This window comes from Gobio gobio (assembly GCF_949357685.1).
Source record: "Gobio gobio genome assembly, chromosome: 7".
NCBI classification, from domain to species: Eukaryota; Metazoa; Chordata; class Actinopteri; order Cypriniformes; family Gobionidae; genus Gobio; species Gobio gobio.
The window spans coordinates 57752180-57768588 of record NC_137103.1 but is presented as its reverse complement, the minus strand read 5'-3'; the positions used below and the strand labels follow the sequence as shown (position 1 = coordinate 57768588).

The window sequence follows — 16409 nt, the reverse complement described above, 5'->3', positions numbered from 1 at the left end:
TTTGAAATCGATCCCAGTGGTTCTCAACTTCATCAACAAATGTCCAAGTATGACTTCAAGGTTCAAGGTTATTCATTTGTTTCAAACATGTGAAATGTTTATTTTTAGTTTAGTTTAAACAAACAGAACCAAAAATAATTATGGACATATGCATACAGTATATCATGAAAAACAGAATATAATAAACTATCGAGAAAGTGTTAGCCGATATTAAGCACAGCACTAATGACTGCTAGTTGACATGTAGTTGCAAAGTTACTTGTAGTTAGTAGAATGACTGTTAGGAGCATCAAAATAAAGTGTTAGCCGATATTAAGCACAGTCTACTAATACTCTAATGACTGCTAGTTGACATGTAGTTGCAAAGTTACTTTTAGTTACTAGAATGAATGTTGAGCATCAAAATAAAGTGTTAGTCTAAATTAAGCACAGTCTACTAATACTCTAATGACTGTTAGTTGACATGTAGTTGTAAAGTTACTTGTAGTTAGTAGAATGACTGTTGAGGAGCATCAAAATAAAGTGTTAGCCGATATTAAGCCCAGTCTACTAATACTCTAATGACTGCTAGTTGACATGTAGTTGTAAAGTTACTTGTAGTTAGTAGAATGACTGTTGAGGAGCATCAAAATAAAGTGTTAGCCGATATTAAGCACAGTCTACTAATACTCTAATGACAGCACATGTAGTTGCAAATTTACTTGTAGTTAGTAGAATGACTAAAGTGGATCATCGAAATAAAGTGTTACCAAATGTTTAGATATTTGTACTGGAAAACAAGACAAAAATACTGAGGAAGAACGTCATTTTTGCAGTGATAATTGGGGAATTTGGCATTGAACAATGGGAATCCTTTTTTAAGTCAAAGGTTGAGAACCACTGATTTACGATGCTTATATCTGATTTTACAATAACTCGTTGACACTGGTGTCTTTTTTTTTGGTTTGTCTAAGGACATGACTCAAGGGTCAAGCACAGCTACCAGGCAATCGACTGGAATTACAGTTCCTATGGTGGATGCGATGAGTCCCACCCTGAATACGCCATCTGTGGGCGAAGAGAGTGTGATATCGCCCCCAATGTCTCTGACATCCACCAGTCGCATCGTATGCACATGGACGAGAAGGCGGAGAGGGCGAGCAGAGGAAGTCACATGCATCCACAGCCCTACTTCAGTGTCCCAAAAAGCAAACCTCAAGAGTCCCCCAGAAGCGCCAAGGTGTCCTTCATATTTGGCGATCCTCCGCTGGAATGCGTGAACCCTCAAAACCTGGGATACCAAAGACTGATGGAGGACATCCCAGAGGTGCTGGAGGAACACCGGTACATGTATGCGCAGCAGAAAGACTACAAGCCTCTGGAGGCATCGATGGAGGTGGACGGCTTCCAGTACGGTTCCCACATGGTCTACGGCGACGCCAAGATCTTCGGTACAACGGAAGGCATCGAGGAGCCTTTGCTGCACGATATCTGCTACGCCGAGACTACGGATGACGCCGAAGATGACGACGACATAAGTTGCGAGGAGGACATGATGATGATGATGATGGGGGAGATGAAGGACAAAGCACACTCTCTTCTGTCGCTCTCAGAATCGAGCGACGACATTATTGACCTTACCTCACTTCCACCTCCTCCAGAAGGCGGCGACGAGGAGGACAACGACGACCTGTTGGAGTCGCTGAACTTGGCAATAGCCGCGCCTCCGCCCGGGTTCAGGGATAGCTCAGATGAAGACGACCACCAAGACCGTAAAAGCATGGCTTTGCTAAAAAATGACATCCCTGTGTCGCTGATCGATTCGGTGCCTACACAGGTGGCCGGTGGGAGCGAGGAAGTGTTCAACGATGCAGTCGTTTCCACACTACAAGCTCTGGAGGCCTTGGCGGCCTCTGAGGAACAGTCTCACCCACAATCGGACAATAGTTCAGGTTCTTACACTATAGTAACGTTTATTCATTGACGTTGTAGGACCTTCCAGCCATTCTTTTATGTTGGTTTTCGTTTCTCCGTATTCCATTGTCTTCAATGCAAGCCCCATGTATTGTGTGTGTGTGCATTTGTTTTGTTAGCAATGTAAATGTGATCTCATTATGATTTGTGGTTCATTTTGGTTCATGTATTTCATTATTTATGCTGCATTTCATAGCCGTTTTGTACAAATAAACTATTTTAAAGTATACAGTACGTGTGGTGATGCGTATAGTGTGATGGCTAAAATGTTTGTCTCTTTGTGACACACAGGTGTAGAAATATCTCGGTCCTTTAGCCCCGAGTCCTCTTCTGATTCTGGGAATGAGACAAATTCGTCCGAAATGACGGAGAGCTCAGAGCTGGCCGCAGCTCAGAAACTCTCCGAAAACTCTCTGAAAATGTTTGTAGCCACTGCAGAAGGCTACCAAACTCTAGCCGAAGAGGAGACCGACTTTCGCTTGGCGGCGTGTAGCGTCCGAGGGTCTCTAGATGATCCCCAGTCCTCCGGGGTCGGCGCTCTTCGCTCGGATCACTTCGAGATGGAACCGGAAACGATGGAAACCAAGTCGTTGACGGACTACTTCAACAAAATGCACAGGGATGTGATGATGGGGATGCCGACGATCGATGAGCAGGATGGTGGGGGGACGTCGAGCGCAGGCGCAGAATCGGAGGATCTTGTCGGGATGTACAACAACTTCAATGGACGCGATTCCCAGCGTTCGGGTCCCTTTGACTTGGAGAGGATGTCTTATGCATATCACGAAAGCAATCAAAGATTGCATATGATTCTAAATAGTAAATCCGAAGAGCACATTTACTCCGAGGTGGCTGGCGATAGCGGTCCGTTGCACGCAGACAGGGTAACGCACAAAGTCACTTTAGAGGACTCGACAGACTTGAGCGCAAGTTCCCCCGCCAAAGAACAATATCTGATCGAGCGAGCCCGGAGCGAACATCAACAGAGCAAGGCGGCTTCATCCGATCAAGAAGTGACACGGTTGTACGAGTACCACTTGTCCAAAAGGATGTCGTCTTTACAGAACGAGGGCGTTCATTCCCTGCAGAGTTCCCAGAGTTCGTCCATCGATGCCGGCTGCAGTACGGGAAGCAGTAGCTGTGTGACACCGATGGACTCTCCTCTGTGCACGGTAGATAGCGTCCACATGCACGGCGAGTCCTCTCTGAAAGGTCCAAATCAGAACGTAGATGGAACGTTTTTGCGGAAACACCACGGACAAGCCGGCACCGAATCAGGCCGAGAGGGATGCCAAAGGTTGCCCAAGATCAGAGAAACTACAGGTACGCTTTTATGTTTACATTCATGAATTTGGCAGAAGCGAGTTACACGTTCAAGGTACACATTTTATCAGCTTTCCCTGGGAATCAAACCCATGACTTTAGTGTTGCTATAGAGCTTTGCTCGATTGTGGTTAACAAGTCAAGTCAAGTCAACTTTATTTATATAGCGCTTTTAACAATGCAGATTGTTTCAAAGCAGCTTTACAGTGTTAAACAGGAAAATAATGCAGCATAATTATATCCAGCCGTCTAGCCATTCTGGAGAAAATGGTGATGTCATCAGTTCATTTCAATTATCATACAGTGACAGTGTGGGCTTTAGATCAATAGTTAGATCAGTAATTTAGTTTATATGGTTAATTTAGTTTAATAATTAGATTTCTTTGGATATTTAGTCGAAAAATTTGTAGAAAAACAAGTTAAATGCCACATTTACTTAACCTGATTTTTCTGTTCAACTTTTGTTACGTAGAAACTGCAGACTTGTAGGTCTTAACCTTAATTCATTTTTAGTTGGAGCTGGTGAGCACAGGTTTCGGGTTTTTGTAGCCCTGTTTTTGTTAACCTGATTTGATTGATGTATATGTCCTTTAAACTGTAGCTTCTCAAGCTTTAAGCTACTTATTGCCTATAAAAAGTATTCACCCCTAGCCTGGATGCCAGCCGAACTTAGCCCCGCCCACAACATTTGAGCTTGGGCAGTTCGGTCTGGACTTGATCCGTAGAGGAGTAATTATGCCCGAACAGAAACTGTTCGGACCAATGAAATTGTCAGGGCGGGCTTTAGACTATGATGGACAGATGATAAACAGTAACGTAATCATCCACGTCACCAAAGAGCGCTTGGGTTGAATTTGTTCTAATCCTAAACGGAGAACTTGTTCGTATATGCATTCACCTTTACTATTTCTCTCAGAAATGATGATGGTGTTGGTAAGTACTCTGTGTATCCTTAAATTCTTTTTTTACAACACCGGCAAAGATCGTTTACACTCATCTTACTTATTCCAGCGTGCGGGCAGACAGGGTTGCCAAGTTTTTACAACAAAACCGCCCAATTCCTACTCAAAACTAGCCCAAAACAAGCCCAATAGCTTTCTGGGGGGATTCTCCGCGGGAAAAAAAGGCAATATGTGTTATTTTGGCAGAGCTGCCTGCTAAAATTCGCATTCCTGGGTCTGTATATCACATAATTGGGGTCGCTTCAACCCACGGACTTGGCAACACAGAGCAGTTGAGTTCTGTGGACATTTGACAACTAACGTTATGCGTCGCTCCGTTGCTCTGATTGGTTGTAGGTCTATCCAATTGAGGTCTTTCCTGGTTCGGTTGAAACACGCCCCATAATCACAGCCCAACAGAAGCAGATCAGACTCATATTCTGACTAGAATTAAGTATGACGACGTCAGACTAATTCACCCCCCCCTTGGCCATTTATTTTTCTACAACATGGAATCACAGGGATTTATTTGATCAACTGAAGAATATGTCAAAATGAAACCTGATTTCAAAGTCAGTTATTAAAAACCCATTTGCATAAGTATTCACCCCCCAAGTTATGTGTTTAGTCGATATACCTTTGGCAGCAGTTACAGCCTTAAGTCTATGTGATGCTGTAGGAAGCATTAAGACCATGCAACAATAAGGTCTGGATTCTTGAACACTCAAGGACATAATTTGTTGTTTTGTGTACCTTTGGCTTTATGCTTGGGGTTGTTGTTTTGCTAGAAAACACATTTTCTCTAGGTTCCAGGTGTCTTGCTGACTCCATTGGGGATTGCTTCATGATTTCTCTGATTTGATCCTCTACTCTCATAAACCTCCCAGAGAATATCCTCAAAGCATGATCCACAGTAGAGATGGTGTATTTCTGATGATGTGCAGTATTTGACTAATGCTAAACATGTTTTCAGTCTGATAGTTTAGTCGTCTGGCTAGGGGTGTGCAATCTGACATTATCGATTGTCACTTTACAAAAACACATCTAGTGATGTAGTCTAGTAGACTAGTGTACTTGTGCATGTAGAGTGGATACTTTCACTGTGTGATTTACTCTATTAAAATGCATTTAAAATACTCTCGATATTCAAGCTAAAGCGCAAAAATACCTCTGTCTTTTATATTTATATTATTTAACCTCTTAAACTCTGCGGACCCTGTACAGGGAGGGTTAGGAATGACATCATCAAGTATATACTTTAAATGTTAAATGTCTGGGGAGGAGCACTGACCTCATATGTGGTCATTTGAAACCTTAGAGTCTCTACTTTCTGGAGATATGCATCACTTTGGCATTTGTTTTACACAAAGTAACTTATTTATACTAAATTACACTGGGACCGCCTGGATTTGGCCGACCCAAATTGAAAAGCTTCCCATACACACATACAGTGTCTCTAAATACACAATACTGGTGTCATTTAACAGGAAACCCTTAGAAGTTTCATAAAACACTGCTAAAAGTGATAAACATGTGAGTATATGTTGTCTGCGCTGTAATAAATCCCCCCAAAAAAGAGGCGCTTTTTGTTTTGTTTTTTTGTTATAAATTAATTGTTGAAAGTGTGTAACTCAGGCCCTGTGTGCTCTAGCACCCTGCAGACAGTTTGGGCCGTAAACACTAGATTCCAGAAAATTCTGGAAAAAAGATTTTTCTCTGGATCATGTATGCAAGATTTCGCACACCCCTACTTCTGGCAAACTGTAACCGAAATATTGCATGAAATATTGCAGTATTTTAACAGTAGCTGAAGCCTCTAACTCCTTCAGACTGTCATTGCTCTCTTGGTGTCCTCCTCGCACGATGACGCACCGTTAAGATGAAGACGTCCTGCTCTCGCTGCATTTACTGCTGGGTCATATTTTTCCATTTCTTAATTATTGATTTAACTGCTACTCCAAGGGAAGCTCAATGACATGGAAATCCTCCCCTGCCTGGAGCTTTTCAATTACTTTTTTGTGGCCCTGCTTGTCGTGTTTTTTTTCCTTCCTCATGGTCTTCCACAGTGCTGACTCACTTATGCTACAATCAATGGAAAGTCCTTGACTACACAAAAGCAATTTAACTTACAACTAGAGGGCAGATGATTCTGGAGAGTCATCTTTAAGGGGTGGGGGTGAATACTTATGACAAATACAATATATTTAAGATTGCAATTCTATATGTTGCCACTACTAATGACCTTTAAATCATGGAATTGGGGTCATTTTCCTAATTATAATTTCATTAAGCCTTGTGTAGATCGTTCCTCAAGTATCACAGTGACGTCATTACCTTATCGTGCTGAATCGGGATAAGCTGGAGATTCATTAGCATGAAATTACGAGACATAATACTGGCCAACTCATTTATCCCTCTCTTTTTCCTCCCCCAGTCTAGCATGCTGCAGATGGAGATAAAACCGAAGAATCGTCTTCTACTCTCACGATACGTCCATATTCATCCATAGCACAGTTTCCTATGTGCCAAACCAGAGGTGATCGGAGGTCTTGAATGCTTCCCTGTTTCTTCTTGCACTTGGCCTCAAACGACCCCGGCTCTGGTTGCCTCAGGGAGGCAGAAAGGGAATCTTAATAAGACAACTATTGGCTCAGGGAGCATTGACACTTTTTATGGAAACTGCTTCGAGTATGTAGATGGTCATAATCAACCAGTCGACCCTGGACGGAGCTGATTACAACCCTGCCATTCTTAAAGTCAACACGAAACTCATTTTACTTCCATAACGTGACATTTTGTGTTTTTTATTGGATTGCGAAGACTGGGCATTACGTACGAGGATGAAGTCTGGTGGGATGAGCTGGAAAATAAAAGGGATTTATTGTTAGCGTTGCAGTGATGCTGTATGTTTGTAGGCAAAACCCGTACATTTGCAATGCACCACCCTGGTTCCCTCATAAAAAACCAATATGGCTTTACCATTGGCTTTGGGATTACTACAGAAAATAATCTCTATGACCAGCAAAAGCCTATGATTCTTACGCATTTTGTTCACATACGAACACAACTCTTGAAGTCTGAATACAATCGGCAGGAGTAAAAAGCTAAACGTAGGATATAAACAAACTACACTTTATTAATCTTCAACGGCTATTTCAGTCTTAAAAACATTTCCCTTGAAAGTTTGAGTTAGAATAGTTTGCAAGTGCGCGATTATAAACTGTTAAAGCGACTAGTGAGTAGATAGGGATGCACAATATATCGCCACCATATCAGTATCGGCCGATATATGTTCACGCATGTAGCACCGAAACCCTATTCCAAGGATCAGTATTCTCTCCTAAAACTGAACGGGCAGACCAAACCGTAAGTCGTAGAGACTTGAGACTTTGAGGGCTGGTAGTACTCACACTATCTACAATGTCACCAAAGCTCGCCCAAATCGGCCTGACGGTGGCGCTACAGCGCTCAAAAGTGTGAAATTTGCTCTTGACTCCTAAACCGTTAGGCGTAGGCTCAAGTGTCTTATATCGATGGAATCTGTTGAAATTTGGAAGTAGTCTTTTGTGAAACTAGTCCTGGGTTTTTGGCCTGATCGGAACCAAACCAGTGCAGCAAGATTTTCTGCAGTCTGATTGTCAATATTTATCAAAAAAAAGTTTAAATTTCGATTCACGGTCTCTTAAGGGCTGCAGAAACGTTCAAGGTCGGCGGAGCCACTTTTACTAAAATGGCTAGAATTTGTGAATGGAATGAGATATTTTCACCAAACTTAGTGTGGCTTTGTAAGAGCTCATTCTGTGGTCGTGTGGCAAAGCATACTACGACTGGCCACTTGGTGGCGCTAAAACATGGGAAAAACATAAAAACGGCTATAACTATGCAACCCTAAGTCTGATTGACTTGAAAATCGGCATGTGGTGTCTTTGTCCAAGATTGCCTTTGAGGACATTGGCCTATCTTGAAAAACAGCGACGACCAATGAAGTTTGAGCGGCTATCAGACAAGATCGAAACAAAACTCACTGGGCCTGTTTTACTCACGACACTAGAGGCCTGTGAGGAATACGAAAGAAATCGGCCACCGGGGGGCGCCTTCACATTTTCACGTGTGTAAAGGATTGTGTATCATGTGATTTTTGGCACACGCCAATGACATTCATACCGCATGGTTGAACTCCTCGTTCTGAGCAACTTTGCCTCTAGGACCGTCGCTGTCAATTGAATCATTTGTTAAATATTGGAAATTATTTCAAAAACCAGCTTTTGTGAACTAGTCCTAGGGTTTTGGCTCAACCTCAAATAAAACCACTGCGAAACATTCTCGAGACTCTCTAGGTCAATAATTTATCAAAACATTGGCCTCTGGACAGCTATAGCTGGGTCATTTAGAAAATGGGCGAATCCACCCAAAAGCATATCCTTCCTAAACGAAAACTCCAAACTTCATGAAAATAGGTGAGAACATGCGACATATGATTCTGAACAAGCATGCAAACCTTTATGGAGATCAGGCCATAGGTGGGGCTATAACTGTTGTAAAAACTGTATAGTAAATTGGCTGCAAATGGTCTTTTCCTTTTATGGCTTAAGTGGTAACATGCTTGCTAAATAAAACGTAATATATATTTTACGCATATGTGCTTAAAGGCCTTAAACCCGATAATTTCTGCTCGCAGCTACATATATTTTGAATGTTATCGGTCCGATAAGAAAATTTGCCCGAAATATTAAAGCCGATGTATAATGTATTATTTCCTTCCGCTGAGACTTTTCAGATGGTCCGCCATGATGTTTTGAATTGCTTTAAATATGATTGGAATCACTTCAAAAAGACGAAAATACAGTTCAGTGCAAGTCATACAGACATAATGATTATAATTGTGTGTTTGGGACATGGATTTAATGAAGAGACTTTTGTGTTTGTAATCAGGCTCTCAAAAATGATATAAAAATTTGGATTTTGATTTATTGGCCAATATATCGGTTATCAGCTTCCAAATATAAAGAGTTATCGGTTATCGTATCGGCCAAAATGTTCATATCGGTGCATCCCTATAGTCCCATTCAAATACAAGCTTTAAAAATCACAAGAGTTTGAGTTAGAATAGTTTGCAAGAGCGCAATTTATAAACTGTTAAAGCGACTAGTGAGTAGATAGGGATGCACAATATATTGCCACCATATCAGTATCGGCCGATATATGTTCACGCTTGTAGCACTGAAACTATTGTAATTGTTAAGATTTACTATGGATCCGCATTCTCCCCTAAAAATGATCGGGCAGAGCAAACCGTAAGTCGTAGAGACTTGAGACTTTGAGGGCTGGTAGTAATCACACTGTCTACAATGACACCAAAGCGCATCCCAATCGGCCTGAAGGGGGCGCTACAGCGCTCAAAAGTATGAAATGGCTCATAACTTCTAAACCGTTGGGTGTAGGCTCAAGTGTCTTATATCGTTGGAATCCGATTACTTTGCGAACTAATCCTACGTTTTGGCCTGATCAGAACCAAACTAGTGCAGCAAGATTCTCTGGAGTCTGATTATCAATAGTTAAGGGCCGCCAAAACGTTCAAGGTGGGCGGAGCCACTTTTACTAAAATGGCTATATTTTGTGAACGGAATGAGATATTTTCACCAAAATTGGCACGTCTATGTAAGAGCTTATTCTGTGGTTGTGTGGAAAAGGACACGGCTACTGGCCACTTGGTGGCGCTATAACATGGAAAAAAACATAAAAATGGCTATCAGTATTACTGATGTATATTATGTCGTAGAATAAAACATGAAAATATCTTGAGCTAGGGCTGGACGATCTTCCCAAAATTTCATATCACGATCTTATAACAATCAAGCAACCCCGTTACAAACCATGATCTGAATCCCAATCTTCTGTATTATGGAGAATATCCAAGCACTGTAAATTTCAGGACGATGGAACTGGAAGTGCTAAAATGCAACTCGTTTCTGGGTTTTGGCCTACAAACATACGCCATCCTGCAGGACTCTATAACCAATGTGCACTAAGAAAGTAAATTGAGTGAACTTTGATTTCTGTTGACTTTAATCTTCTGAAGTGTAAGTGTGTGGCGGTTGGACGTTACTAAAGTCAGCACAGAAACAACTTTGCCACAAGACAACAGGCTTTCCATTTATGTCAAGCATTGGAACAAGGCAAGTCCATCTCTTTACTCTTTTGGATGACATAAAAACTGTGCATTGCTCTTGCACTGGTCACTTAATACGTCTATTTTAGCCACATTTGTGTGCAATTTCTCAAGACTGCATGTGCGGAGCTTTTTTGCTCTGATGATATTGTTTTTTAAAGCAGGGAAAGGACATTTCAAAGTGCTAGTCGGAGTTGAATCGATTCAGGAAGTCACTTTATATTCTTTTTGCGTGGAGGCTTTGGGAAGTTGTTTTGATGACCAAAGCAAAACCACATTTGCTGTTGTAGCAATGGCCATATGTCAAGAATCACTGCTTTTATTTAGCCATAGTAAAGCCATATGATATCACATTTGTCATTTAAGATAATCTGGCCATTGCAATCCACTGTGATAACAGTGCTTGTGTATATTTTGTGTAATATGTAAAATGAAAAGGAAGTATTCTACAATGCATAGAATTTTTAAAAGGCTATATATATATATATATAATATAAACCACACCACCTGATAGATGCATCCTTTTTGTTCCATGTGTTTATTTCAGTCGTCATGACTTTCAAAAATAAGACATTTTAGCCACTATACGCTCTGTAAACTGTAATTATGTTTCATTTGCTAATGCAAACAATTACTGAAATGATTTAAAGTCAACATGAAGTGTCGTTTTGGTGCCGTCATCTGACACAAACAGACATTTGTAGGATTTTATCCATCAGGAATGGTGAAGGTGGTTGATGAATCGTTTCTGAAGTTAGGACATTTTGACGAATTTGTTTTTATTTATTCAGAAAAACGTGCACGGATGAATCGTGATTTCATGTTGACTTTAAATGATGAACGTAATGTATTTTATTTGAATCATCTTCATTAAATATTTCAGCTTGGACACTGATCTCTGTCTTTCTTTTCCTAAAGAGGCATTGTATTTGTGTGTGAATATTCTTCTCCTGTTTTTCTTCCTCTCCACGTGTGTTGTATTTTTGATCATTTCATAATTGCTGCACATTTTGTGGTTTTGCTTTCATTTATGAAGAAATCCGAGTGCAAACCCCTGACATTGTTTTGCTTAATCTCTAGTACAGAAACTCGTCCCTTGAGATAAAGGATGAAAGTCATGTTGTTCCTCTTTATGGTGGCATTTCACTGACAATAATGTAATGTTATGTAATGAAATATAATTCATACATTATCCATCATAACAGTGCTGAGAGTTAGTCGTTGAATTATATAATCACTTGCAGAATCACAACAAAAATAGATTTAGAACAATCGTGTTTGTGAGGTAAAGGGGAAGTTATATTTAAATATATTCATTCTCACTTTTGTTTGTACTTTTTTGTGGTCTGACATGGGTCAGTAACACCTGTTCTGCTAGAAACACACGCGTGTGCAGCTCGACAAGCCAGACAAAGAACAGAGAACAACCAGCCTCAAAGGTCCAAAACAATCCCAGGTCTGATGAAGATGGTGAGTAATTCAATATTCATTTATCAGCTCTCTCATATAATGATTATGTGTCAAAACAAAGATGTTGATGAAGTGATCATATTCCCAAGTGGTCTAATAGAGGCTTTTAGAGAATTTACTTATATGTTCATGAAAATTGTATTTGCTGTATATATAGAGGGGTGATATTTGTCATTTAGTTATTGTAAATATTCTACAAAAATCGTAACTGTTTTCAACACTGATAATAATCATAAATGTGTGTTGAGCATCAGATCCTCATATAAGAATGATTAGTGAAGGGTCATGTGACACTGAAGACTGGAGTAATGATGATTTGATCACAGGAATAAATTACACTTTACTAATATATTCACATAAAAACAGCTTTTATAAATTGCAATAATACTTAACAAATTTTACTGTATTTTTGATCAAATAAATTCAGCTTTGATCACAGGAATAAATGACACTTTACTATATATTCACATAAAAACTTTTTTTTTTTTTTTATTGTAATAATATTTCACAAATTTTACTGTATTTTTGATCAAATAAATTCAGCTTTGATCACAGGAATAAATTACACTTTACTATATATTCCCATAAAAACAGCTTTTTTAAATTGTAATAATATTTTACAAATTTGACTGTATTTTTGATCAAATAAATTCAGCTTTGATCACCGGAATAAATTGCACTTTACTATATATTTGCATAAAAACAGCTTTTTAAAATTGTAATAATAATTCACAAATTTTACTGTATTTTTGATCAAATAAATTCAGCTTTGATCAGAGGAATAAATGACCTTTTAGTATAAATTCACATAAACACAGCTTTTTTAAATAATATTTCACAAATTGTACGGAATTTTTATCATTTTCAGTGAGCAGAAGCAAATCTTACTGACTTCAAACATTTGAATGGTTGTGTGTATTGTTCTTAGTTTATCTTTAATATGCATTTTAAAACATACCCTAAAATGAAACAATTTTCCCCTTAGAAATTGCTAGTAAATTTCCAAATTAATTAAAAAGAAACACAGTAACACATTGAATTAGAAAGACTGAAATGAGTATTTTGTCAATAATCTTTTTTCTCTCTTCCTCTTTCAGGCGTCAGAGAGGATATTAATGATCTTTGCCGTTCTTATGTCTTTGCGGGATGCAGCTGAATGGTACCCCAAAAGTCTGAAGTGTGACGTTTCTCTGGCTAGTAACGGGACGGAGGTCAGCGTCAACTGCACTGAGCGAGACCTAACCGAAGTTCCTCTGGGAATCCCAATGAACACCACCAACCTGACACTAACCATCAACCATATCCCCCACATCAGGAACGATTCATTTCACGAACTGCACAACCTCACCGAGATCGACCTCCGCTGCAACTGCGTGCCGATCAAGGTCGGTCCCAAAGATCGCGTCTGCACCCAGAGCGTGACGATTGACAACGGCACTTTCTGGAAGCTAAAGAACCTCAGGTCGCTTTACCTGGATGGGAACCAGCTGTCCAGCATTCCCAAGGGCCTTCCTTCCAACATTGTGCTTCTGAGTCTCGAGGTCAACAGTATTTACTCAATTCTTAAGGAGAATCTGACAGAGCTGACTAATATCCAGCGGCTGTATCTCGGCCAAAACTGTTACTTCCGAAACCCCTGCAACAAGTCGTATTACATTGAAAAGGATGCGTTTGTGCAGCTCGACAAGATGACTTTGCTTTCTCTGAAGTCTAACAACTTGTCCTATGTGCCAAACCAACTACCGTCCAGCCTCAAAGAGCTGTACCTGTACAACAACAACATTCAGACAATAACGAAGGAGGACTTTCACAACCTGACAGAGCTGGAAACTCTAGACTTGAGTGGGAATTGTCCACGCTGTTATAATGCCCCGTTCCCATGCGTCCCATGCCCAAATAATGCTCCCCTTCGGATAGATCCCAAGTCCTTTGAGATGCTGACCAACCTAAAGACTCTCCGCCTTCATAGTAACTCTTTGACGAACATACCTTCAGAATGGTTTCAAAACTTGACAAGGCTTAGTCTTCTTGACCTCTCGAGCAACTTTTTGGCTAGGGAGATAACATGCACCACTTTTCCGTCTCAGTTGCCCTATCTAGAAGAGTTGGATCTGTCTTTCAATTTCGAGCTCCAGGTGTATCCTACATCTCTCAACCTTTCAAAATCATTCAGCAATCTCACATCTCTGCGGGTCCTCAGAATCAGAGGGTATGTGTTCCAAGAACTCAAAATGCAAGACATCAATCCCTTGATTGAACTGAGCAACCTGGAGTTCATTGATCTCGGCACAAACTTCATAAAACTAGCGAACCTCAGTCTCCTGAAGAAACTGAAGAGCTTCCGAATTATCAACCTGTCCGACAACAAAATCTCAATGCCTTCTCAAGGCGATCACACGGCGTCGTTTTCTAACCACGGACAAAATGATTACGGTTCCCCAATGTCGCAAGGTGCCCAGTACCATAATGGAGAAGTGAAGGATATCCACTACTTCCTCTACGACGAATACGCACGCAGCTGCAAATACAAGGACAAGGAACTCTGGATTACAAGTCCTTTCAACAACGAATGTAGCTCTTTTGGGAAAACCTTGGATATTAGTAGGAATAACATATTTTTCCTTCATTCCAGATTTCTAGATCTTGGTGAGCTGAGGTGTTTGAATCTCTCTGGGAACGCCATGAGCCAGAGTTTGAACGGCTCTGAGTTTGTCCAGTTGAAGAATCTACAATACCTGGACTTTTCCGACAATCGCCTGGATTTGATGTTCTCTTCGGCTTTCCAGGAGCTGAGCAGTTTGGTCGTTCTGGATATCAGCCGCAACAGCCATTACTTCGTAGCTGAGGGTTTAACTCACATGTTGAACTTTACAAAGAGCCTAGTTAAGCTGAGAAAGCTAATCATGAACGACAACCAGATATCCACATCCACGAACACCGAAATGGAGAGTTTTTCTCTGGAACATCTGGAGTTTAGAGGCAACCGTCTTGATATGTTGTGGAGGGATGGCGACACGAGGTACGTCAACTACTTCAAGAAGCTTATGGCCTTGAAGACTCTCGACATCTCTCAAAACAACCTGAACTTCATCCCGCAAGGGGTTTTCGAAGGACTTCCAGAGACCCTCGCCAAACTCTACATCACCAACAACAGGTTGAAGTCTTTTAAATGGGAGGGTCTTGTGCACGTTAAAAACCTACAGCTGTTAGACCTCAGTGGGAATCACCTGACAGAGGTTCCTACGTGCTTGACGAACTACACCAAATCAATCCAAACGCTTATTCTGCACAAGAACAATATCGCGAAACTGCCTCGGGACTTTCTAAAGGATGCATTCAACCTCAAGGTCTTGGATCTCAGTTACAACCGCATCCAGTTCATCGAAGAATCGAGCTTCCCGGAAAACGTCGTTGACCATTTGGAGACTCTATACTTGAATAATAACAGGTTTGTGTGCTCTTGCAACGCCACGTGGTTCGTCCGCTGGCTCAACCGCACCTCGGTGAATATCCCTCGGCTCGCGATGGACGTCACCTGCTCTTCGCCCAGTGCCCAAAAAGGTCAAAGTGTCATTTTCCTGAATGTCCAGGCCTGCCAACACAACTCCCTGTCCATCATCCTGTGCATCTTTCTGTCCTCCGTGATTCTCAGCATCCTCACGCTCACCATCTCCAGCCATCTCTTCCTCTGGGACGTGTGGTACATCTACCACTTCTGCTTGGCCAAACTCAAGGGATATCGGCGGCTGTCCTCCAACAGCACAGTCTACGATGCCTTCGTGGTCTACGATACGACGGATCCAGCTGTTCATGAGTGGGTCATGCAGGAGCTCCGTGTTCACCTGGAGGACCGAGGCGATCCCCGGATGCAACTGTGCCTGGAGGAGCGGGACTGGGTGCCCGGATGTCCCCTTGTGGAAAACCTCTCCCAGAGCATACAGTTGAGCAAACGCACTGTTTTCATCCTGACGGGACAATACATCAAGAGTGGCAGCTTCAGGACAGCATTTTACATGGCCCACCAGCGACTCATGGACGAGAGGAACGATGTTATCGTCCTGATATTCTTGGAGAGAATGCCTTGCAGCTCCAAGTACCTGAAACTGAGGAAGCGCTTGTATAAGAAGTCGGTCCTGGAGTGGCCGAGGAACCCTCAGGCGCAACGGTACTTCTGGTTCAGTCTCAGGACCCTCATGTCCACAGACAGGCAGCAGTACAACAAACTCTTCCAGGAAACGCTGTGATCGGGACCAGGGGCGTAGTTTATGGGGAGGATGGGGGGGAGGTAACCCCCCTAATGTTCAAATCCATCAGTTACAACCCCGCCAATATTTCAACATGAAAATCACAATAGATCAAATGGAAAATATGTAGAATTCATTTATTTTGTAACAATTTTGTTCCCAATCAAATATGAGTTTGTCATAATTAAGGTCCTTTCACACTGGACGCGATTTTGACGCGCGAATAATTCGCGCAATGGTTTTATGTTTTGATCAGCTGTTTGTGTAATGAGACCTTTCACACCGAACGCGAATGTGCTGCGGCGGAAA

At 41.3% G+C, this 16409-nt stretch overlaps 2 protein-coding genes across 2 annotated transcripts in view; both read left to right on the top strand.

Moving 5' to 3' along the window:
* The window catches only part of LOC307129015 (FERM and PDZ domain-containing protein 4-like), a 103627-nt gene extending 95760 nt beyond the window's left edge, over nt 1-7867 (top strand). Inside the window, exons 15-17 of the mRNA XM_079821127.1 lie at nt 954-1931; nt 2245-3276; nt 6652-7867. Of these exons, the coding sequence (XP_079677253.1) occupies nt 954-1931; nt 2245-3276; nt 6652-6656 (2015 nt within the window). The 3' untranslated portion in view covers nt 6657-7867. The remainder of the gene's footprint in view (nt 1-953; nt 1932-2244; nt 3277-6651) is intronic.
* A 1698-nt stretch (nt 7868-9565) lies between these two features.
* LOC307128805 (uncharacterized protein) overlaps nt 9566-16409 on the top strand; it is a gene marked incomplete at its 5' end in the record, with an annotated part of 32571 nt that continues 25727 nt past the window's right edge. The window contains 2 exons of the mRNA XM_079820788.1: nt 9566-9619; nt 12954-16096. Coding sequence (XP_079676914.1) covers nt 9566-9619; nt 12954-16096 — 3197 coding nt within the window. The remainder of the gene's footprint in view (nt 9620-12953; nt 16097-16409) is intronic.